At 28.5% G+C, this 24,164-nt stretch overlaps 1 protein-coding gene across 1 annotated transcript; it reads right to left on the bottom strand.

Moving 5' to 3' along the window:
* Nucleotides 1-654: 654 nt before the first annotated feature.
* Nucleotides 655-22,191, bottom strand: LOC129959120 (phospholipase A-2-activating protein-like). The gene is made up of 9 exons (XM_056071936.1): nucleotides 21,927-22,191; nucleotides 12,703-12,893; nucleotides 10,824-11,042; nucleotides 9,900-10,203; nucleotides 7,980-8,014; nucleotides 6,394-6,539; nucleotides 5,036-5,198; nucleotides 3,888-4,127; nucleotides 655-1,556 (listed from the first exon to the last, which is right to left on the bottom strand). Exons 1-9 carry the CDS (start codon nucleotides 22,085-22,087, stop codon nucleotides 1,006-1,008), a joined length of 2,010 nt encoding a protein of 669 aa, XP_055927911.1. The 5' UTR covers nucleotides 22,088-22,191; the 3' UTR covers nucleotides 655-1,005.
* Nucleotides 22,192-24,164: the final 1,973 nt, after the last annotated feature.

Consider the following 24,164-nt stretch of genomic DNA (forward strand, 5'->3'; position numbering starts at 1 on the left):
GCTGCTGCTGTTGTCTAGACTGAGACATTTGAAAAGTAGTATTAATTACAAATTAATCTATAAAAGATAGTTCTAACTTTGATAATAATTTGTTGTACTAATGCTCTGCAATTGTTCTACTTTAAAGAGCTGCAAAATTGCAGTGATTGCTTTAAGTAAATTTATGCAAAATCTTTTATTTTGAGAAAATACTAGAAGTGGCATTTCTGGTATTAATAGTGTTTCATTATAAGAAGATAATCTGCTACTAATAGCGTTACAAATTGAACGTATTGATGTTATATAGAATTGTAATTTGATTTTTTTACAAGAAGAATGTGAAAAACATAAATCACTTTCTTCCAAGATGGTATCTTGCTCTGTTTGATTAGTTAATCCAAGAAAATCGAGCCAGTAATATTCATAAGAGCAAATATTTTGCCTAAATTTATTTTAAAAAACTGAAAGTTTCACTTTTCTAATCAAATTATTTAGGGTTTAACAAAATAAAATGTACTATTCCAAAAAGGTAACAGCGTATAAGAATTTTTTTCACCTATTTATAAATTAAACCGCATGGCTTTGGCTTTTCAACGTCTTGAAAAATTACAACCAAATATTCCGAAATACAACTTTATTTTAAAGTTTTATGAAAATACAATGTGAATTGTTCATATAAAAAGTGTAGTAAAAATGAAACATTTATAATCAGAATATAAAGAGTTCACAAATGTAGTATCACAGATGCATTACATAATATTGCATTAATTATATGAAATAACTTTGGTAACATAAAGAAATGCAAATAAAAATACCACATTGTTCTATAACGTTTCTTTCCGCATTTAATGGGAAAATGAAATTGATGGTTGCATTATTGAAAACTACTGGGAAAAATTTGGACAAATAATTATTAAAACTGTTATTTAGAATTTAAAAAATTATGAAGGCATGTAAATTTTGAAAAGAAATTCTTAACCCCATGAATGCCCATGAATTTACATAAATGATAAATGCTAATTTATTTTATGGGTGAAAAGCTTCAAGCAACTTTTTTAAGACAGCATTAGCATTTCCAGTAGCATGTTTCTGACAAGGAAGCACTAAATCATAGAAATTCAATGACTGCAAAAACATAAAAGCTGGACGATTAGCAAAACACAAGGTTCCCACCGCAGCAAATATTCTATACAATGAATCAGAATCGACAATAACTTTCATCATGTCAATCAAATCCAAACAATATAAATCAATATCAAGTGGTAAATCATGGAAAGCAGCAACAGCATAATTGAATAAGAGGGATGAAGCTGACTTATGGGTTTTCTCAGTGGACAATACAGCTTCTTTCACGGTTCCACAGATCTTAGCTTGGAATTTGATCATTAATTCAACCCCATCTTTTACATCAAAAAGATTGCAAAATATTTTAACTATTAAAACACGGTTAACACATAATTTAGTGTTTCTTAAAATGTGTAACAAGTGATTTATCAATGCAGCACTCCCAATCTTCACACTAACACCTTCACAACGTATGGCAAGACGTAACAAATCCAAGGCAGGAAACAGGTATTCTATACATGGAGAGAAACAAGAAGGCAGTTCAATATAATTATCAAACATAATTAAGCAACATAAAAAGAATTTCAACATTCTGTTTATTACATATCAAATTTTCTATAAAACATTAATTTACATAATTTTTTTACTTTTTATAATAAAACAATGACAAGCTAGATGATACTTTAGTTAAAAAATAACAAGTGCAACAGGCCAGTTAGTATTTAACGCAGATTTCACACAAAAAAAAGTAGTAAATTATAATTGAGCAATGGTATAGATAGACTAGCACGCAATTCTCAAAAAAAAGATTTGCACATGCTAGCTTCTTCCCCCCCTTGTTAAAACTATATTCAGAAAATCAATCTACAAACTTAACTAAGCAAGATAGAAAAGACAGTATGAGGATGCATTCAAAGCATTACGATTTTGAAAAAGGAAATTTAGCTTAGCAAGCATTTTAGCCAATTGATTTTCACACGATACTAAAATTTAACGTTGAACAGTTAAGTTTCGAACTTACAAGTATTAGACACTAACTTTAACTGCTTAGAATTTTATATCTAGATATTCTTAAAGAACAAAGTGCATAAAAAACGCCAAAATTTAATTCATTTCCAAACACAGAGAGTAAGCACATCAAGATGGTATGACCATTTAAACAAAGGAATTTAACTTCATTTTATTCATTTAAAATTGTAACTGCACTGGTAAATATTGTTTGTAAAAGAAATTTTTAGAAATCCAATATTTTGTTTCCTGCTACATATATAAATCAATTAGTTTTCATGGTTCTACTTTTATATAATAATCAAATATTGGATTTTTAAAAACTAGGAAATTATAGATGTAATAAAATCTGCAGTTTTGAGCAAAATTTAAAGCATAACAGAGATTCGAAATCCTCCCTGCTGTTTCAAACTAATATCTTTGAATTATTATGCATCTTTTTGTTAGATTTATTAAGAAAATGGTGTCATTGAAACTTTACAGTTAATCTCTGGATGTGGCAGAAATGGATATTATCTTGGCTACTAAAGAGTTTAAAATTATTGTTTGACACTTTTTAAAAAAAACATTTACGTATTTAGTAAACGGTCAGTTATGTTTTATCTGTCAAAGTTGATTAACATCCTAAGTTTATAAACTTTCCTGTTAATACTTAATAATATTGTCATTGCTGTTTAAAAAGGGACATTGTTGTAATCTATTTATTTAATGGACTTGGTTCATAAATGCTTTTATACCTGCTTTAATAGAGATTAAAAATTATGATACAAATCTTTTGTTATGGAAGTTATGAGCACATGAAATACGTGCTCTGAGCATTTAAAAGTTTAGCAGGAATTCTAAAAAATGATCATTATCAAATGACCTAACAAAATTAAAAAGATTTTAAACCTAAAAAGAGGGTGTGTGCTTTAGAAACATCCCATAAAATAAATAAAAATAAAAACATCAGCACACAAATTGTCTCTAAGTATTTAAAACTATTATTAAGAGTTATCTCTGTTGGAAATAAGAATAATTAATAATTTTCTCTGATTAATGCATACCAAAAAAAAAATTTTATACGCTGAATTTAACCTGCTATTCAAGAATGAAATTAGTTATAGATATAGCCCTGTTGGAGAGCCATCTCAAAAATGCTGGTATTTACTTTCCTCTAAAAACACACATGAACTGGCTTTCTCTAAAAAAGTAATTTCTCACATTTCCATTTTTATGAAGATAAATCCTAACATCAATGAGTATCATCATTATGAGTATTAAAACTAACACATTCTTTTAAAAAGATCAGAGAGCCTTAGGCAAAGTAAGATAGATGTTGAACCTTCTACAAATTTGAATCTAGCAGATTATTAAAATCTTGATTGATAATACTTGATAATTAAAATAGTCAACATTTCACAGATTTAATAACATGCTACTTTCCCAAATAAAAACTTAAAATGCTCTTGGTGTCATTAAGGGAAAAACTGTATACTTCCAGAATACTTATATTTGACATTTCTTTTGAAATTTTACTCATATTGACATACAGTTTTTTTTTTATTGTTAGATGGCATGTATATTTTATCCTTCTACAAAAATAATAAAAATTAAAACTGGGAGAAAAAAAAACCCGGCAGTGAAAATTAAATTTTACAACATAGATCAAGAAGACAAGCGTTGTGAACTTCAAATCTGTACATGTTCTACAATAAAAATGTTACTACGCATCTAAGAATGCATTTTTCTGAAGGGCAATATTAAGGGGAAATTATAAAAATGTATCATCAAAATAAATAAAATAGAAGCTAAAAAAAAAATTCCGAATTCATTAAAAGGAATTAAAATATTACCATCATCCCAGCTAATTACTAAATCCAAGCTTCCCAGCTGCTCCTGAGTAACTTGCTCAGGATAACTTGCAAGTAACACAAGACTTTCTATCTTCGAAGGTGGAATATGATGAGGCTTTGAAACAAAATCAGTGAATTCCAGCAATTTAGCTTTTAAACCAGCAACATTGGCCTTCAAATACTTGTAATATGTTTGAACAGGGAAATATTCATTGTAACTAAAAGGTAGTTTAGATGAAGCTGCAAAGAAATAAATTATTTCATAAAGAAGATAACACTTTTAATGTGATATTTAAGACTTGATAACATTTTTCAAATGAAATATAACAATTCTCCTAAGCTCAGAACGTGCTCATCTCATTTTATTTCATTCCTCATATAAATTATATAGAAAATTGATTATACTGAACTACAGTCAACAGATATTACAAACACTTTATACAATTCACTAATCTGAATTAGACTGCCAGTCTCCAATCAGTTGAGTAGTTCATAATAGTGTTTTAATGCTGTTCTGCAAGGTAATTTTGTAAATATCAAATTGAATTTTAAAAAACTCAGTTTAAAATTAAAACAAGTACAGTGGAAATAAGAAATATTTTAATATTTATGATTACTATCTATGAAAAAAATGAAGCATTAATAGATTCTGAAAAAACGAGCGACAGACTACAATACCTTTCCATTACTTTATTTAATTCCTCTTTCATGGTGGTTAAGATATAATAGAAAAAAAAAGAGGAAAAAACATCACAGGAATCATACGAAATTAAAGATTTTGCTAAAATTATCTTATACCATGATGAAGAAAGAAAGACGATTCTCCAGAAAAGTTATTTCTAGATATAAAAATGAGACAAATTTGCATAACAGTGTTTAAGTGAATAGCTCTATCAAATGTTACATTCATAAACATTTCAGTTATTGAGTAGAAAAAACAGTAAAATTCTTTAAAAAGGCAGAAAAATCATCAGTGTTTCAATCTTCTTTTACTAGAACATGCTCCAAGCATTCTTGATCAAAATATAATATTTGATATGAGTACTATCCACTAATTTGAAAAGTCAGATTATGACAAAGAAGCTGTACCAATTAAAAAAAACCATTTTTTTCAGACAGTCATAATAAAATGGAAACTCATAACTTACCACGACTTTGCACAATGTACTCTACAATAGCACTAAGGTAAAGAGGATCCACTTTATGATCATCAATAAAGTTTACAGCTACTTCATAAGGATCATCATTCTTGTTAAACATTAATCTGCACAATTCTCCATCAATTTCAAGATAGTACTCAAAATCTTTTAGCTAAAATAAAGTTTAGATGTCAATATGTTGCTAAATCTAAAGAGTATATTTAAAATGATAAGCATTTTAACATGACTAATTACTAATTTAATTACTACACTAGCAATTAACAATAAATTCATGCAGATTTTTTCTTGCTAACACTACATGAAATCCCTTTATTTTAACAGCAGTTAGCGAATAGGAACTGTAGCAAAAGTCACCAATCTAATACACTTATTCTTTAAGCACTTTCAATCTTCATAGGAAAACGATACGCCTCTCTTTGTACAGAGAAAACATTTCTCAAAATACAACCATAAACTCAATGTTAATTACATGCTGCAGTACACAGGTAGCAACAAAACGCATTTATTTCAACAACTCATTTGATGAAAGGAAGATGGCAATATTGAAAATATTATAACAAAATTGGTAGAAACAGGGTTTACACTTATTTCTTTATACTATGGAAAAATTGTTCAAAAGAGAAAGGATAATCGATAGTAACTTTATTAAAAATACAGTACTATAAATTCTTGAATAGATACGAAAATATTAAACGCATGCATACTATTTTAACATTACACATTCGAAATTAGTAAAAAAGGCAACATCAAAGTTATGGCGAAATACATTGTTGCATATTAGAGTGTAAGTTACACCTCATAGTTATATTGCTAAAGCCACTAGAGTAAGTATTGATGAAAAACAAAAAATGTTCAATTACTAATATTAATAGAAATTAAGACACAAAAATTAAATTATAAATCATATACAAGCTACTTCAATAATCTTCTATATCCTCTGTTCCTTCCTGTTTTCTTTTTGTAATTTAAAGTTTACACTGAATGGGAAAAATAACGTTTTATTAATAAATTTGGAACTAAAGACAAAGCATCAACTCATAAAAATGCCAAACAAGTGAGTGCATGTATTAGAATTTTGATAACAAAGGACAAGAGAGAGTACTGGTATAATATTCTTTAACAGGACAATAAATAGCACTTTTAGGGAATATATTATGGAGATTTTTTTCCCCGGTCAGTTCTTGGATTTACACGGAATGCATGAAGATATATTTTTTTAAAAGGCCCTAGTGCGATTCTAATAGAATTCACACTGCTACAAAAAGAAATCATTTGCTATCTTCTGTCCCCCCCTTTTTTTTATTTGACAATTGGTAATCTTCTCTTTTGAACATTATCGAAAATACCTTTAATGGCTTATCTAACGCTTGAGGGTCAGAGCTTTCTTCACCATCTTTTGTCTTTACCCATGCTTTCTTCAAGGGATTCCATTCATAGCTAACAAATTCCATTCCCAATAAATTAGTATCATCTCCTTGTGGTCCACTATTTGCTAGAAATAAGATCAAACAATAAGATACAATAGAATAATTCTAAATACATCAACTTGTACTTTAAAACACATACTTTTTTTTGTTAGAAATAAAATTAGTAGCATTTAGTCATAAATTGATATTAATTTAATTTCAAAAAAAAAAAAAAAAACTTTATAACACAATGAAATAACAACAAAGAAGTTGTATGGAATAATTCAAAACGAATGTAAGGAACTTTCCAGGATTTTCAAGCCAATATTGCGCGAAAATTCAGATTATATTTGATTCGCAATAGTAATGGATGGCTTTCTTTTTTAACTGAAGAAGCACAGCTAATATCAAAAGTCGATGTCGAAATAAAATCAATTGTTTCTAGTTTTTTGGAGAGGAAGTCTTTTTTTATTTTCTTTGTCCACCCCCTATATATAATATCTTTTTTGATATGGAACAGCTTTACAAAGATGAAGTAAGGTCTTTTTGACAGTTAAGACAAGTCAGAATGTAAAGAAATTTTTGAGTGTATGAAGCATTTAGCATTTGAAATATCTTCAGAGGTTTCGAATGCATAGTTTAATAGAAATGTGAATGTAGCCTGCCTTTATATAACCAGGTAATTTAGGTGATTAGATATAAGGACCAAATGCTAGGGTGCTCAAGAGCTGGTTATTGCTCCATATAAGATGTCACCTCCCCAAAATAGAAACACAACAAATATTTATTTCTTAACTATTGCAAATTTAGCATATACTTTTCAACTGCAAAGTTACATTAATAAGGTAGGTTATTGTATGGGGACACTTTGGCTTCTGTACAGATTGATAATAAAATATAAACCATAGTCATGCACTGATGAACTGAACCATCTGAAATATTTTGAAAAAAGTAGATCGAATTTCCTGCTATAATCTTTCTCAGAGGAGTTTTCAATTTTGTGATTAGTTAGAAGTAACTGGTGGTAATTCAGAATATAAACTTGCATGCTTTGAATTTGGAATGTTTTATGATATTTTAGGTGTTCTACAATCCCGATTTAAAGCCAATTCAAACAGTCGATCTTTGATGAACCACTGCCTTTTTCAACATCACAAACCCCATTCCCAAAACATATTTTCAAAGGATTTTTAAAAAATGCCACAAACACATATATTTTTGTTGTTGGCTTCAATACGAGGCCGACTATTTAGTGTAATAATAAGTCACGTCTACTTCATGAAGATCATGTGACTAATGAGACAATGGTAGATAGTTGTCCCGATGAGAACCATTTGCCTTTGTTACATTGGGGTCACTTGATTCTCCTGAGGCAGGTGTGGGCTTCCATTGTGCGCTATAGGTGGTCTCGATTAAACACTGCTTTATATATGTGACGAAACAATAAAATTATTAATTATAGTATTAATCATCATACAACTAATACAAATTGTTAGCACATCATTTAAAAGAAACAGAATCATTACCTGCTTCATCAGCAATAATATAAACAGATCCATCACTGAAATGAAAAAGACAAAGTTTAAACAATGGAAATTAAGAAATGCTATAGAACATATACTACACCAGCAAAATATTTCCAATGTTACAGTAAATGTATTTACAAATGAAATGATGATACAATGATGAATCTAACTTTCATCCTTTGTCCAAAATCACTTTGCAATTGCACAAATGTCAAAGGACTATTATAAATAAAAATAAATTCTACAGATAATATAAGCTATGATATAGGCCTTAATCACAAGAATGAAAAAGAACAAAATCTAAAAGATTGCATTACTAGGATAAAAACGATCCTAATAAGAGTACTACAAGCTAGAGTGGAACTATATTTCGAAATTCATTTTCAAACTAAAACCACTAGTGTTATTCAGTGAGATTTTAGGATAACTGCAAGAACTAATATGTGCTAAGTAAATGTGTCTTTTTAGAAAGAACAGTTTCACTTTTCCTCCATAAACATTAAGCATTAAATTTTCCTGACAATTTTATGTTTAATGACAAAGTTAATATAATATTTGAATTGAAATTGTAACATTCCTTTGTTAGAATAACATATTCAAATCTACAACAATGAAATTACTAGGAAAAGAGAAGATGGTTCCCAATTTACAAAATAGATGCAAATTAGCTTCTGAGATTCATGAAATGAATAATTAAGAAATGCAAGACATTAATTATTACACATTTTTAGATTTTTATAACCTATCTGTTCTTCACTAGCTTATAATATGAACTACCTATGAGATGGAACTTAACACAAGGAAATTTATTTTTCAACTAATATCTCATTATTTTTTAATTGTAAATCAATATGCACACAGTGAATGGTTGATAATACTGTGTTCAAATAGTGTTATGAAGAATGTAAAAATTTATATTTTCTGACATACTGATTTTCCATGGTAAATAAATACAGTTTCAGAAATTTTTCAAGCAAATAAACTAAAAGAGCACAATTAAACATTAAAAAAAAAAAAAAAAAAAAAGAAAAGAAAAAAAAGAAACAAGAATAATATAATGATCATTTGTTAGAATTCCTGCGAAACTTTTAAATGCTCAGAGCACACAATTCATGTGCTCATAACTTCTATAACAAAGATCTATGTCATCATTTAATAGATTAAAAAGCAGGTATAAAAGCATTTATGAACCAAGTCCATTAAATAATCAGATTACAACAATGCCCCTTTTTAAACAGCAATGCCAATATTATTAAGTATTTACAGAAAAGTTTATAAACTCAGGATGTTAATCAACTTTGACAGATAAAAAATAACTGACCGTTTACTAAGTATGTAAATGCTTTTTTAAAAAATCAGTGTCAAACAATAGTTTTAAACTTTTTAGAATTCAAGATAATATCCATTTCTGCCACATTCAGAGATTAACTTAAACTACAATGACAACACTTTCTTAATAAATCTAATAGAAACTTTCTTATACACATTTTAATTTTCAGCAACAAATTTTGTTAATCTCTTAATGTCTTTGTTTAAATTGCTTTGTCACAAGAATGAACAGTTGTTCTGATTCAACTAAGAGTTCCCAGGAATACAAATATTTATAGATCATACATAATTTTTTTAAACCAAATCATTATACTTATGAAAATTTATCAAAAAAGTTATAAAATAAAGAACTATAATGCATGAACAACATATGAGTAAAGAGGTAAAACTCCAATGGTTTAAACCTAACTGTTGATTCATAACTAAAGTAAAAATAAACAGTATACTGAAATAGAAATACTAAAACTAATTAATAACAATTTCTACAAACACAAAAAATTTGATTTAATTCAGAATCAATATTTCTTCACAAATCAGAATTTATGCATATCTTGATAAAATTAAACAATTAGTAACAATTTTTTTGGTTACCTGCATCCTACTACTAAATCTCCATTTGCTACACAAGCAACACTCCATAACGTTTTAGATGGTATAGCTATTGTCTGCACACATGTTCCTCTTTTCCAAATTTTGACCTTTTCATCCTCACCACAAGTAGCAAAATCAATTCCATTATTTAGGAGGGTGATACTATATATGTAACTATCATGACTTTCAAAAACATTTAAGCATATTCCTTTAATATTCCAACGGCGAATTGTAGCATCATTACTACAAGACAAGATTTTTAGATCCTTTGTTATAACCAGGCCTCTAACACAGTCAGTATGACCTATAAATAATTAAAATTTCATTTAAAAGGTATTTTCTTCTAAATAAAATAAAATGCAAAAATGGTAACAGTATTTATTATTTGTAAGGAATGTCATTTATTTTACTTTATTAAACACTAAAGATTTCATTTAACAAATTTTAGATTAGAATTTAATAATGATTTTTAATTATTACAGAAAAATCATTTTAGCCAAACAATTACAAATTTTATATTAAATGAACGTATTAAATTTTATAACTTTTCTACTACAGATAGGAGGAGCCTTTAATTAGTGATTTAAAGTGTCTACTTCCCTGATAGAGAATTTTAGTAACTAATCCCCATTTAATATTTAAAGATTTGTATTTCAAGCCAGTTCCATTTTAAATACCTTGTTTGCTTTAAAAAAACTAATTATAAAATGTATTCAAACATATAAGAAGTTCGAATTTCCTCAAAATGGAAATGTCTTATTAAAAAATAATTTCCAAAATACAGTTAAAATTTACAATTCTTGTGCAAACGTTTTTTTCCCCTTACAAGCATAAATTTGCTATGATGTACAAACTGTGGAGGCAATGTCTTATGAGTATCTAATAAAAGTTTAATAGAAAATACACAAAGGTTATTATTTTTACCATAGAGCACATTTTCACAGGCTCCTTGACGCCAGATTCGTATAGTTTTGTCAGCTGATGCTGTTATTATCATATTTTGCAATGGATACACTTCTGTAGCCCATACAGTTTCACCATGACCTTCCAAAACAGAAGTGCATTGTTGACCAGACCAAACTCTAGCAGTTCCATCCCAAGAGCCACTCACAAAAAGGCCAAATCCAGCAGATAAAGAACAAACTAGAAAAATGGAATTTAATGCAAATAAGAGAAAAAAAATTCATTTCTACATTTTTAAAGCATGTAAAATCAAAAGCATATATTCAAATGCATATTACTTTAAAATTCTCTTGTTTCATAACACATTATAATGGTTATAATCATGCTAAATATTACTACATATAATTACTTATATAGTTTACATTTTCTCTAAAAATGTATTAAAATTTTGATTTGTTGTTTTCTCCAAAATTAATAATTATTGAAAAGCATAAATTTGTGTAATAGAGGAAGTATGTAAAATAGCAAGGAAAACTAAATTATGCTTTAGCATGTATAAAATTTACCTTAAGAGCATCTTTACAGGGAAACGGGGGGGGGGGGGGATTTTGAGGATATTTTTTTCAAGGTGAGCCTTATTTATGAATGGAAATGGCACTTCACTAATTTCCCATGCCATCAAGTTATCAGAACTATAATTGTTCATAAAACAAAAGAGAAACCTCTGAATTTTCAATTTCTATTGAAGCAACTTTAAATAATCATATTTAAAATGCATCCTCTTTTTACATAGATTACTTTTTTTAATCCTTTCTGCTAAGCAAATTAATTAGTTACTTCTAAATTGGCTAATTCATTCTCCAATATATATTTTATAGAAATAAGAGTGGTGTTGATGAACTGTTGTCTTTTCTGCAGAAATATGACAAAGAACTATAAGTCAGTACATAGAAAATGCTATAATAATTATTAATACAGCTTGATTACAAAAAATAACTCAAAATAAATAACTATCGACAATAGGATGTGCCTGATGACTAAAAACGCAATTCTGTTATTTTATTTTTAGATACCACAGTTGCTAGCACAAGTTAGAGGTTAAAGATAAGTTTTAATGAAGTCTAAAAATAAGAAATGAAAAAAATAAAGCATGGAAACACTGTAGAATAGATTTATGTTTTAGAATAGAAAATAATTTATTCCAAGACATTATTTAGGAATATTTCGCAATTACCAAGCTCAACAAGAATTTCAGAATATTATAAAAGACAGCAGGATGGGCAAAATTATCATGTAAATATATTTTAATACAATAATTATCATTTTTAATAAGAAGAAAATACCTGTTATCATAAAAGTCTGAAATTTGAAAATTCGAACAGTTTAAATGGGAGGGGGTATCTATCTGCATTCAGATACGATACAAACACATTAAAAAGTTTTTGTATATGCTTTACTTATTTACATACATACATATGCTTGTTGTTATATATATGTATAAGCTTGCTTTATAATATTCCTTATTTATGTCAATTCGAAAGACTTAAAACAATCTATTCCAATAATTCTCTGAATTTTGTTTTGATTTTTACTAATATGATAATGAACAAATTGCTGCACTATATAATTTGGAATCTGTCTCATCAAGATGTTAAAAGTTATCTAATGGTAAAAAAATAAAATTAAAAAAAATTATTCAAAAGCCATTTTTATTAATTTTTTAGCTATAATAACTGTAATACTCAAAAGAATTGTTTCTTAATAGCTTTAGAGAGCCATGTATATAGCATAACCAAATAAATATAATTACACTAAATTACAAAATTCAAATATGTGAATTCTACATTGATCCAATAATGGAAAAAAAAAAAAAAGCAGATAAAGCATCATAAGTTCATACCTGCACCTGAATGTCCTAAAAGTTTCATAACTGGCTCCTTTGAAGAAAGAGTAAATCCATAAATTGCACAATCATGACTGCCAGCTAAAATCAACCCATTTGGAAACTGGGCACTTTCTGGAAGGGCACATAAACTCCCTATATACTTCTTTGCACCCATAAATACATATTCATCTTTATATTTGCTTCCACTGAAAATAAATTAAGAATATAACGACTATTTCTTTTATAACATATTTATCACAAGGCTATTTCTTTTATAACATATTTATTACAATGTTCAAGGACATAGCAATTAATTTTAATCATCAGTTATTTGGCATTGTATAGTGCTATCATCTTTCAACAGGCAGGGATAGCCTGGTTGGTAGGGCGTTGGATTCGCGTCGCTTGGATTGCGAGTTCGAACCCCGCTGGCCGAAGACTCCTCGCATGAGGGGTGACTGACGGGCGTATAAATCTGTCGTCGTCACAAAGTCCTCCATGTAGAGAGTAATACCACTGGGGGTATTGGATCAGGGGTGATCGTTCTCTAATTCTGGTCTAAATTACGATATGTGGCTGAGTGAATGAAATGCATGAATGAAGTCCGCCCCGTAAAAAGGGTTATGACGTATGTGTAGTTAAATCGTTCTCTTGGACCTAGATGGCGCTACTGTAAAAACAAGAGACGTACCCTTGGCATATTTCACAATGATTTCTTAAAGTCAGTGAGCTTGTCTAGGACAAGTGTCATTAGAAACAACAACAACCTTTAAACAAAGAATTTTTTAATAGAAAATTTAATATTTTTTTTGAGGTTCTAAATCAATAAGAAAGGCAAAAATAATTTATTATTTAAAAACACATATGGTATTTCATACAAAAATACAACAAATTCCTTCAGCTGTGCATACACCTTGGAATTTTAAAGTATTCCACATATAAGAAGCTAAATTTTACATAAGTACTTAAAAAATTTCACTGTCCACACTCATGTACAGTGGTGGCCAAAATTGTGAACACTTTTGAAAATCGCTATGTTCTCTAACTTTGTATGCTTATGTAAAATGTTACATTTTACAAAATGTAAATTCTTACATATCATTTTAAAGAGAATTTAATAACGATTGCAATACAAAAAGCAAAATTCAAATACTAACAATACCAAAAGAGTTATTCTTACTTTAATATGAATAACAAACACAGTGATGAAGTGGATTGTAATTTCTAACTTTCCTGATAAATCACTGTTCTTATTCTGGAAACCAATCAAATATTATTAACTGCTAGCAGAAGCTGACATTATGTTTAAAGTTGGAACAAGTCATTATTGTGCTTTTCTCTATAGAAGAAAGACTGTTTTTATGTCATTAAATTGCAAGTTAGAAATCTCATTAAACTTATTAATTTAGTTGAAATTTTTGTAAATATTTCTAATAATTAGTCAAGAAATAATGACATCAAATAAAAAAATATATTGGACATCTAGAAAGCGAACTAAGAATGTTGTCTTTCCTATGCCAAAATTGCAAGACAGGTGGGTGCTTCAGTGACTACATCTGGAGTCAGAAAATTTTGTTTAAGACATCAAGAGACAAATTCAATAAAAAAAAATAAAAATAATAATAAAAAAAAAGCAGGAAATGGCTGAAAAAGGTGCACCACATCTGTTGATGACAAAAAAAAAAAAAAAAAAAAAAAAAAAGACTGTCTCCAAGATAGAAGAATGTCATCAGCAGCCATCAGAAGTCAATTGAATGATGCTGATATTTTTGTCAGTTCAAAAACAACCAGTAGAATATTATTAGATGTTGGACCAGAAGGTAGAATTGAACAGAAAAAAAAAATCTATATTTTAATTTACAGCAGTGTATAAAAGTATTACAGTGGGAAAAGAAACGCATTAACTGGACAGATGATCAGCGGTCACAAGTTACACAGAGTCATGAAACAAACATATTGTTATCCGGTAGTGATGGCTAAAATAGGTAAGACGTAGAATAGGCACAGAGCCACATCCTGACTGCATTTAAGCAACTATGAAGAACTCAGTGTTATGATTTGGTCATGCATGTCAGCAGATGATATTCGTCTCCTTCATGTTATCGATGGGACAATAAATGCACGAAAATACATTAATACTATTCTAGAGTCTGAACTTACACTTTCCATTAGAGATCCATTTCCTAACAATGCATCATTTATTTTTCAGCAGGATTCAGCTTCTTGCCACACAGCAAAAATATCAAAAGAGTAATTTAGTACAAAGAACATTGAGTTATTATCATGAGAAGTTAACCTCAAAATTATTGAGAACTTATGGTGCCGTTTGAAAACTCTTGTACATATGAAGCATTTATCAATTAAAAGAGAATTAATTGATATTATAATTGTTTCCTGGCATCATTTAATAACAAAAGAAGAACTTAAAACTCTCGTTAGCTCAATGAAACATCAGTGTGAAGCTGTAATAAAAATAAAGGTTATCCTACTAAGTATAACTCACTGCAGTCATTAGGATCTAATGTATCTCAATAATTATTGCCAATCAACTTTTTTTGTATTGCAAATATTTGAATTTAGCTTTTTGTATTGAAATCCATTAAATTCTCTTTCAAATGATATGCAAGAGTTTACATTTTGTGAAACATTACATTTTCTATAAGCATAGAAAGTTAGAAAGCAAAAATTTTCAAAAGTGCCTACAATTTTTACCACCACTGTATATCCCTTAGGTGAAAAAAATTTAGTTTTTTTCACCCCACAAAAAATAATTATATATAATACTGCCAAAAATAATATCATAAGACAGAGTAAATGAAACCAATTGTTTACTTTTATAATTTATTTTACCAACTGCTTATTTTGAAAATTGTCTTCATACCATTCTCCAGTTACGCATAAGAATAATAATAGTCTTGCACTAGTATAATTGTTTTTTAATTCCTTTAAAACCATTGGATAGAGCATAGGAACATCTACAAATGAACACTGCCTAACCACCTAATAATCCAAGGAAAGCAAATTTTAAGAGAATTTGCTTCATCAATTTGGAAAAAATCTAGCTGTACCTATACAACATCATAATTATTGTTTACGAGAAATTTTGAGCATTACTATAAAGAAGACCACAAGCTTAGTAAAGAAAAATCCAAAGTAAGATGGTTTCAAGGAATAGTGCATGGGAAGACTGACTGTTCTGTTGTTTGCTTAACCCCGATCGCTGATAATATCGCTTTGTAAATCGTTGCACCACATAAATATAAACAGCAAGGTTTTTGATGAATTTTTGCTAGGTAGTGGAGAAATTTTCAGCATACACTCAGTCTCAATATATATATTTTTTTAAATAAGCAATTAATGAAGGATTAAAATTGCATAATCATATTCACTTATTATTCTTTTAAATAAATCATTGTAATATCTTTGTTCCAAGCAATCAACATTTACAATACAGTAGCATTTCTCTAGAATTAGAATTAATCATAAATAGTTCTGTTAATCAGAAATGTATAAGTAACAATATATAACCAATATACTATTTTTTAGAAAAAAATAACATCTATTTTAGTAAAACATGCAATTTTGAGTGCAAGTCAGCATATTGATTGGATAGCTGAAGAAAAAAAAATAGAGTCGCATAATTTGTTACTTATGTATTAACGATCCAGGCTCTAAAATACATTGTAGCAACAGTTTTATCAATTGTTTTTAATCATTATTTTTTATTGAACAATAATGGCATCTTCACTCGTACATGCTTCAAAATAATGAAAATATCGATTCAAAACCTTATGAATTATACTAGGGTAAATGCAGATTAAAAGTCTTTATTCAGAATTTATTTTTGAAATTGCAGACTGTTCTAGTGATTTTAAAGCACTTGTGAAATTTATTAAAAGCATCGACATTTGTTGCGATTTTTTCCCCATTTATCTCCACCTTTTTGTGCATACATACAATGAAATTGTCTTCAAAAATATTCAAAGGCAGCAAGAATAAACAAACAATTTTTTAAAGATATTATACAGGAATATTTTATTCCTTGTAAATTTTGATATTTTATAATGTTTAAAGTTTTCTTTAAAAACAAACACAATGTATATAAACTAATTTTCGTCCAGTCTGAAAAAATACTATTTATTTATTGCTATATCTGCTAGTTTTTATCAAACAAAGTTTCAGTTCTGCTTACATCTTTGTATAAAACTGGCTATGCAAAAGTAATTTATGAGGTAAATATGTAAAATTAAACCTGTAAAACATATGTTGCATAAATATAACTTTGCAATATTCCATTTTCTTTCTTTTATTAATGATCACTAGGACTAGAAATAACAATTGTTGAAATTTTTTTCTTATAATAATTCATGACGATGGATTCAATAAAGGAATAAGCATCTTGCTTTGGTAGGAACCACATCAATTCCATAATGATCAGTTATTAATTGTGTTAAGCACAATTTTAATATAAGTGAATATTTTAGGACATGATAAAATAAGTTCTGTAGTTTATGCGACAACGAATATTTAAGGAGTCGGTTAAATCAAGAAAATGAATTAAGAATATATTAAAGATATATATTGAATCATATATCACTACCAATTTTTCACCTATATCCCTTCTGAGCTCCTAATGCTTCTATGGGATGCTTAATCAAAAGTGAGTATAAAACTGCATTATGAGTAATAATTCAGTGGAACTTTAAAACATAATTTTGAACACATAAGCTATATCAAAGAAATATTACTTGAAACCAAATACAATATCAATCAAAGTCCACACAGAGCCATTATGGAACACAATTGGGGGAAAATTCTTGTTTCACTTTTCTTGGATGAGCCCTTCCCCTTTTCACCCTTTGTTCCTCCCTAACGCTGACACCATCACAATGCCCTATGCCTAAAGGAAACTTCAGGCCCACAGATTCTGAGATATCCTTAAATGGCCATAAAACATTTATTGTGTTGACTACCCTCCAAAGTATTAAGATGTTGAAATTTCTAGAGGAAAGAAACACGTTAAAATATGTTTGAAACCTTCTTTGGGGAGTATAAGACCTACGTAATTATCACTACAAACCGAACCAGAGTCATTATCAATCATATGTTAAGATCTGTGCATCAACTTTTTAATGACACCTTGGGATTATGTCAAAATACGCGTGGAACCATTAGAGGCTTAAAATTAATAAACCTCAAATTCTTTCCATTAAATCATATGTTCTTCAGATTTTTTTTTTTTATCTTATCATACAAGTAGTAGAAAGAAAACTATTACTAATATAGTACCTGCTAAAGTGATTATCAATAATATCATTAAAAAAATCTCATTTATATTATTAAGCATAGCTTCAATATCCTATTTTAAATACTGTCATGATGTAACAGTTTATGGGGTTAAAACTCTTCATCAGCTCTTGTTTTAAACATATCATCAAATCAACGATCTACTGCATGCTTAAAGAAAAAGATACTTAAGCTACTTAAACACTCTTGAAACAGACAGCATTGAAATCTCCTTTTATTTCATACAATCTCATGAGCTACCTTATAATATTGATATAATTTTATTAATTATACTATTATAATGCGGAATAATATTATGATATTATAGCACAGCATATAAATAATATAGTCTAAAGTATTTGGAAAACAATGGAAAAAAAGAGAGGAAATGAACTATTCTGAAATGTAGAAATTCAAGAAAGTTATTAAATCTAAACAAAAACTGATATTAGCCAATTCTTAGATTAATCATAAATTTCTTTTAACAACAATAATATTTGCAACTTCCAAATAAAGTCAAATCTCACTTAACCAACACCTCACATTATAAGTGAATTGCATAACAAGCAAAACAAAATTTAAAAAAGTGACTTACTTAATGAATAACATGGCAAGGAGATATTGTGACATCACATGTTTGTATCGGTCTATGTTGAACATTTAATTTAAAAGAACCCCTTCATCTAGAAAAAAGATTTGGTAGGATGTATAGCACTGTCGAACTTAATTCTGGAGGGTTTGAGCCAGTAACCAGAGCGTTTGAACAACAAGATTATGAGATTGTAAAACATCTATGAACTGGTGGGGAAAACCAGCTGCATTCTGTGCGACAGCAAAAAAACTATGGTTTGGTTATTAGAGGAGAAAATAACAGAATCAACAGAGCTATAACCTTCCACTAAAATAAGGAAGATATTGAAAACATGGGAAATTATTGCATTGCATGTTGAGAAGCATCACCCTAGTAAGGTAATAGCTATGTGTACAACAAATTCCCTTAACGATAATGCTGTGTCTCATTTTCATCAAATTTTGAAGTATAGACAAAGGACAATGCCTCTAAATAATTTTCTTATATGAAAGCATACATTGTAAATAAATTACATTATTATTAATTCAGAACGGGGCATACTATCCCATTTTAAATGTACAGTACACTCCCGATTATCCGCGGAATTGGGTGGTGTGGCCGCCGTGGATAATCCGAAAAAAGCTAAAACGGGTATAGCAAAAGAGAAAAGTCATTCCAACTTCGAAAAATCATTTTATGTACAATAAAACATAAAATAAACAGCAGGAAATGTTTAACTAATGCTTAATATTTTAGTATATCACTCAAAACTAACTTAAAATGCATTTTGTTAATGAAAACAGAAAAGTGCTTTGTACTTATGAGAGGCGTAAGGATGCATAGAAAAATTAATACATATGTTCCGTTTTAATACTGTAATGTATTATGTAATTATAAAAGCATAACTGTAAAACTACACCTTTTTGAAGAAATCAGTCATTTTTGTTTGCTTCTTGCTTTGGAAGCATTTTCTCTTTGCTTGGAAGCAAAAAAAAAAAAAAAAAAAAAAAAAAAAGAAGAAGAAAACTTAGTGCGGCAGGCGCGGATAATCGAGAGTCTATTGTATTCTTATGAGGAAGGGAATGTTTCACCAGAAGTGTTTCATGTTACAAGTAAGATTCAAGAATAAATTATGCTCATCAAACAAGCACATTATATTAAAAATATCAAATTTTTTGATAAAATGGAAAATTTATTGTCCAGAATCTTACAAAGACGGTCTGTGCTTTGAAAATAACTATGACCTTACACAGAGATCCTTTACATTCTTGTTACTTAACGATACACATGTGAGCATTTCATTTCAGTAATAAAAGACAAGATCAACTTCAAAATTTAAATAGCGAGCAATGTATTAATCAGGTCTCTGTTTTCTCGAGATAAATATTCCACATTATGCAATTTTTATTAATTCAATACTTCTTTAAAACCTCAATTGATATACACGGAAACCGAAATCTGCAAAAACATCCAAACATGATTCTGCTGGTAACAGGTTCAAATCAGATTAAAAGTCATTTAAGTTGATCACAATTAACCCTTTCAGTTTCAAAAATTCATTATTGATATCCAAAAATTTACAAAATCACCTCATTTTGAACCCAAGATGAAAGTTCAGAAAAAAAAATTTAAATTCACAGTGATTCCAATTCCCATCATTGAGAGTTAATCTCAAGGAACACAATAAATAATTGAAATGTTGCACAAAGTTTGACATTTATAAAATACATTTATTGGTTGTAGTAAATATATTTTCCTTTCATAAGGTATCTTCATGCTGGACGTCATTGTCTTCAGTGTCAATGAAGTTTTCCCAACAGATAAATATTGTTCAATTGATTTATCATGACTATCTTGGTGTCATCTTTTCAATAAATTTTCTGTAACATTTTTAGCAATTTTTTTTAGTGGAATCTAACTGAATATCTGTAAAAACTATTCATGATCAAATAAACTACTTAACTGATTGATAAAGCTTCAAATTTTGTTTTCCATATATTAGTAAAATCCCACATTTGCTATTTAATTTTAAACACTTTAAGATTGCAAAATATATTCAAAAGAATAAAAGCAAACTTGATATGAACGTAAAAACGAACATAGCATGTACATTGTCAAGATGAGCCCAGTCTTGTTTATTTAATCCCATTAATAATGAGAGCAATACGATTATTGCAGAGAACATCAAAACTCACATTTTAAAATATTTATCTAAAACAGCTGAAATAAAATATTTTAAGATATTTAAAAAAGAAGAATGAAATTCTGCTCATGACCTTATTTAAAGCATATTGCAGTCAATTTTTATATTAACATCTTTTGTTGAATGAAAGGCAATTTTTCATATGGGAGAAGAAAAATCGATAACACCTATGCTATTAGTAAGAACTGAAAAGAGGAAAATCTGAAAAATTTAATGATACCCGTTTTGTATCAGAGGCAGGTTTAGACGGAAAACTAAATAACAATGAATATGATGATTCTAAACGGCATAGTTGGAATCGAAATAGATAAAAGATTATCTTCTGAATAATTTAGGTTTTATTGAAGTTTGAAATCTCCTCTGATTCTTATTTCATAAATAATGATACAGCTGTAATAACATTAGTTCTTTCCCTTGGTAACACAAACAAAATAAAATTCTCGTAAGTTCAGGAATTATGGAACTAGGAAAAATCCAAAAACTTCCAGAGGTAATAGACTTTAAACCAGGTTTTTGAAACTCAATATCAAAAGTTAGACAACAGAAAATAAACTTCAGGAAACCAAAGCCTTCACTGAAGTATTCCTGGCGCTGACGATTCAAAATGGCAAAAATAAATACATATTTTTTAAATAATTTAGAATTCATTAATTGAAATTCGAAATTTCCTTTAATTCTGTTTTCATAATAAAATTGATTTTTTTCTTCCTTTGTAACATGAAAATGGAAGCAACGATTACTTTAAAAATTTATAAGTTCAGAAACGTAAAAAAATTCCGAATTGTCTTTTTTAAAAATTCAATATCAAGAGATCAATAACAGAAAACATAATAAATACCCTTCACGAACCGAAAGCTTCACTAAAGCTTTGGAGCCGACTGGAGAAAACGAAAATGGCGAAAAAGAAATTGAAAAAGTGAGATAAATAATATTAACTTTTGAATCATTTAATTTAAATTCAAAACTTGCTCTAATTTCTTTTTCATAAATAATGATACAGTGATAATAAAATTGAGTTTTTTCATTTGTAAAACAAAAACGAAAGTAACACGAAAAAACGAAAGTAAGTAAGTATTGCATTAAATTTTCATAAGTTCAGGAATTAAAATAAATTCGAATAAACTTTTGAAGTCAGATTTTCAAAATAATATGAAGAGTTAGATGATAGAGAATACATACCTGTCAGGAACCCAAAGCTTCACTAAATTATCCCTGGAGCCGGTAACAAAACCGCCTTTAGGAAAACGAGCTGCTTTTATTACTCGTACATCAGAAGTATGGCCTTTAAAGATTCCTTTAATAAAATATCCATCCTCTTCTGGATTGTTTGGAGGATTCATGATTCAAATAATATCTAACTACAAAATACACTAAATGGCCGTCAAAAATTCTACCACAAAATTTCCTGATCACAACAGAACATGAGAACACAAGTTCAAGTGACAGTTACGGAAAGCATGGTACAGGACAGTTGCCAATAATCGAGGAGAAATCTTTCTGAATCTCAATATTTTATTTGTTAACGCATTCGAACATCTAACAGGCATGACATCTCATATCTGGATTTCATTATTTTTAATGCTTGTAATTATCGTGATATGCTGTTTGCATCACAATTATTTATTTCAATTTTTAAAGATTATAAACTGCTTACCTTTTCTCATCAGCTAAATGACGTTTAATTTCTGGCATCCTAGAGCAGATCCTTTTCTTTCATTTTACTTTTTGAATTGCATGAGAAAGCGTCCTATTTTCAATCAAATATCTCTTTGTTACATGGAAAATATTTCCTGTAGCAAAAATTTTAATTTCTTCTATTTTCTCTTTACGATCCATAAATTTTTCAAATTATTTTGTTAATCCAAGATCACTAGGTGTCTGATGTTTGTGCGGTAGCTTTCAACTGTAATAAAAATTTCAGCTGAGTAGGCTATTTTAAAAGCCTCTGCTGTGATAAATAAAAAGTGTTCAACATGGGAAGGCGGGCTTTTTAATGTAACTCAAAAACAGTCATAGGGTGTTAGAACGCCCCAAACAGTTTAATAATATAGACACAAAATATATTTTTACAATTCTATCATTGCATGCATGATGATTATGATATTTATTATGTAAAATAGTTTAAATTAATAATACTTGCTTTTTTTTTTTAAGTCAGAAGACGTGCGATCCTTATAATTTTTTTTTTCATTTATAAATACGATTATAAACCAAATTATGCAGCATTTATTTTAATTTGAAAACTGAGTTACGTAACTAATTTTAAAAATAATTAGACTATACAGATATAAGAAGCATTAGATATTTTGCAGTATGAACATGAAGCCGTTGTTTCGTAGTGTTTGTCGCTTTTTTTTTTCTCACAAATAGTTTTTTACATTTTGTCTTTTTCTTTTGGACAGATTTAACATCTCAGGTAATATAAGTTTCTTTACTTTGTTTGCTACTTATTAAGAGCATGTTAACTCTGTATACAACAATGCTCAAATATGAGAACTAAACATAGCAGCTTGTAAAAGAGAATTTTGTATATCAACCCTAAAACATTTTTTCTGCCTAGTAATCACAGTTGAAAATTTATTGTGAGAAATGCTTCAAACTATAATTTATTCATTTTAACATTTTTTTCAAAAGCTTTACAAATTTTTCTCTTTCTACAAATCAATGGTCTGTTTAAAAAGATATGTTTTGAATTTAATATTGAAGCCTTTGTCGGATACCTTCGTCAAGCCGTATAGATGCAATGACCCCATTTAAATTTAAATTTTTAAAAAATACAGTAAGTTTTTGAGCTCTCTATGAAGTAAACAAAAAAAAAATCTAATAATACCATAGAAAAACTCAAATCATATCTCTAAGTAAAAAATTATAAGATTTAATTTTATATATTGTTTATGGCACATATGGTTTTATGGTACAAAATACTAAAGAAGGTGAATGCTAGTAATATTCTTCTAGCCAAAAATTTTAGTATTTCTTAGGCTTTGAAAAGTTTCAATTAAACTGCTTTCTGAAGGAATATGGATTTGATAAGGATTGATTAACTATATTGTTGCCATGCCACTGGGAAAATGCAGGAAATTTAAAGATTGCCTAAAAAAAACTGGAAAAATGCAGGGGAATTTGAAAATTTTTATAAAAACAGGGAAAATATAGGAAATTTTAAGTTTTTTAGTTATTTTTTCCCCATTTAAAAATTGCTGATCTCTAAATATTGCAAGAATAAATGATCGTAGTCATAGCTTCTAAAAATGAAACAATACCATTCACAATTATATAACGTGGAAACTTGGAGAAAACTTCTTTTTCTCTCTCCCTTTTTGTCCCTGATAGATTATTCCAGGGATATTTGTTCTTTTTCCATGAGATTTTTGAATTGCAGCTAATGAGCATCCACGAGACTTCTGTAATTACATG

The sequence above is a fragment of the Argiope bruennichi genome, chromosome X1 (assembly GCF_947563725.1).
Source record: "Argiope bruennichi chromosome X1, qqArgBrue1.1, whole genome shotgun sequence".
Taxonomy (NCBI): Eukaryota; Metazoa; Arthropoda; class Arachnida; order Araneae; family Araneidae; genus Argiope; species Argiope bruennichi.

Excerpts from the sequence above, each read along its gene's own strand:
- LOC129959120 (XM_056071936.1), bottom strand. The coding sequence starts at position 22,087 with ATGAATCCTCCAAACAATCCAGAAGAGGATGGATATTTTATTAAAGGA. Across the intron at positions 10,204-10,823 it reads CTGTGAAAATGTGCTCTATG|GTCATACTGACTGTGTTAGA; the intron begins GTAAAAATAATA and ends AATTATTTATAG. Across the intron at positions 8,015-9,899 it reads GATTTAGTAGTAGGATGCAG|TGATGGATCTGTTTATATTA; the intron begins GTAACCAAAAAA and ends TTTTCATTTCAG.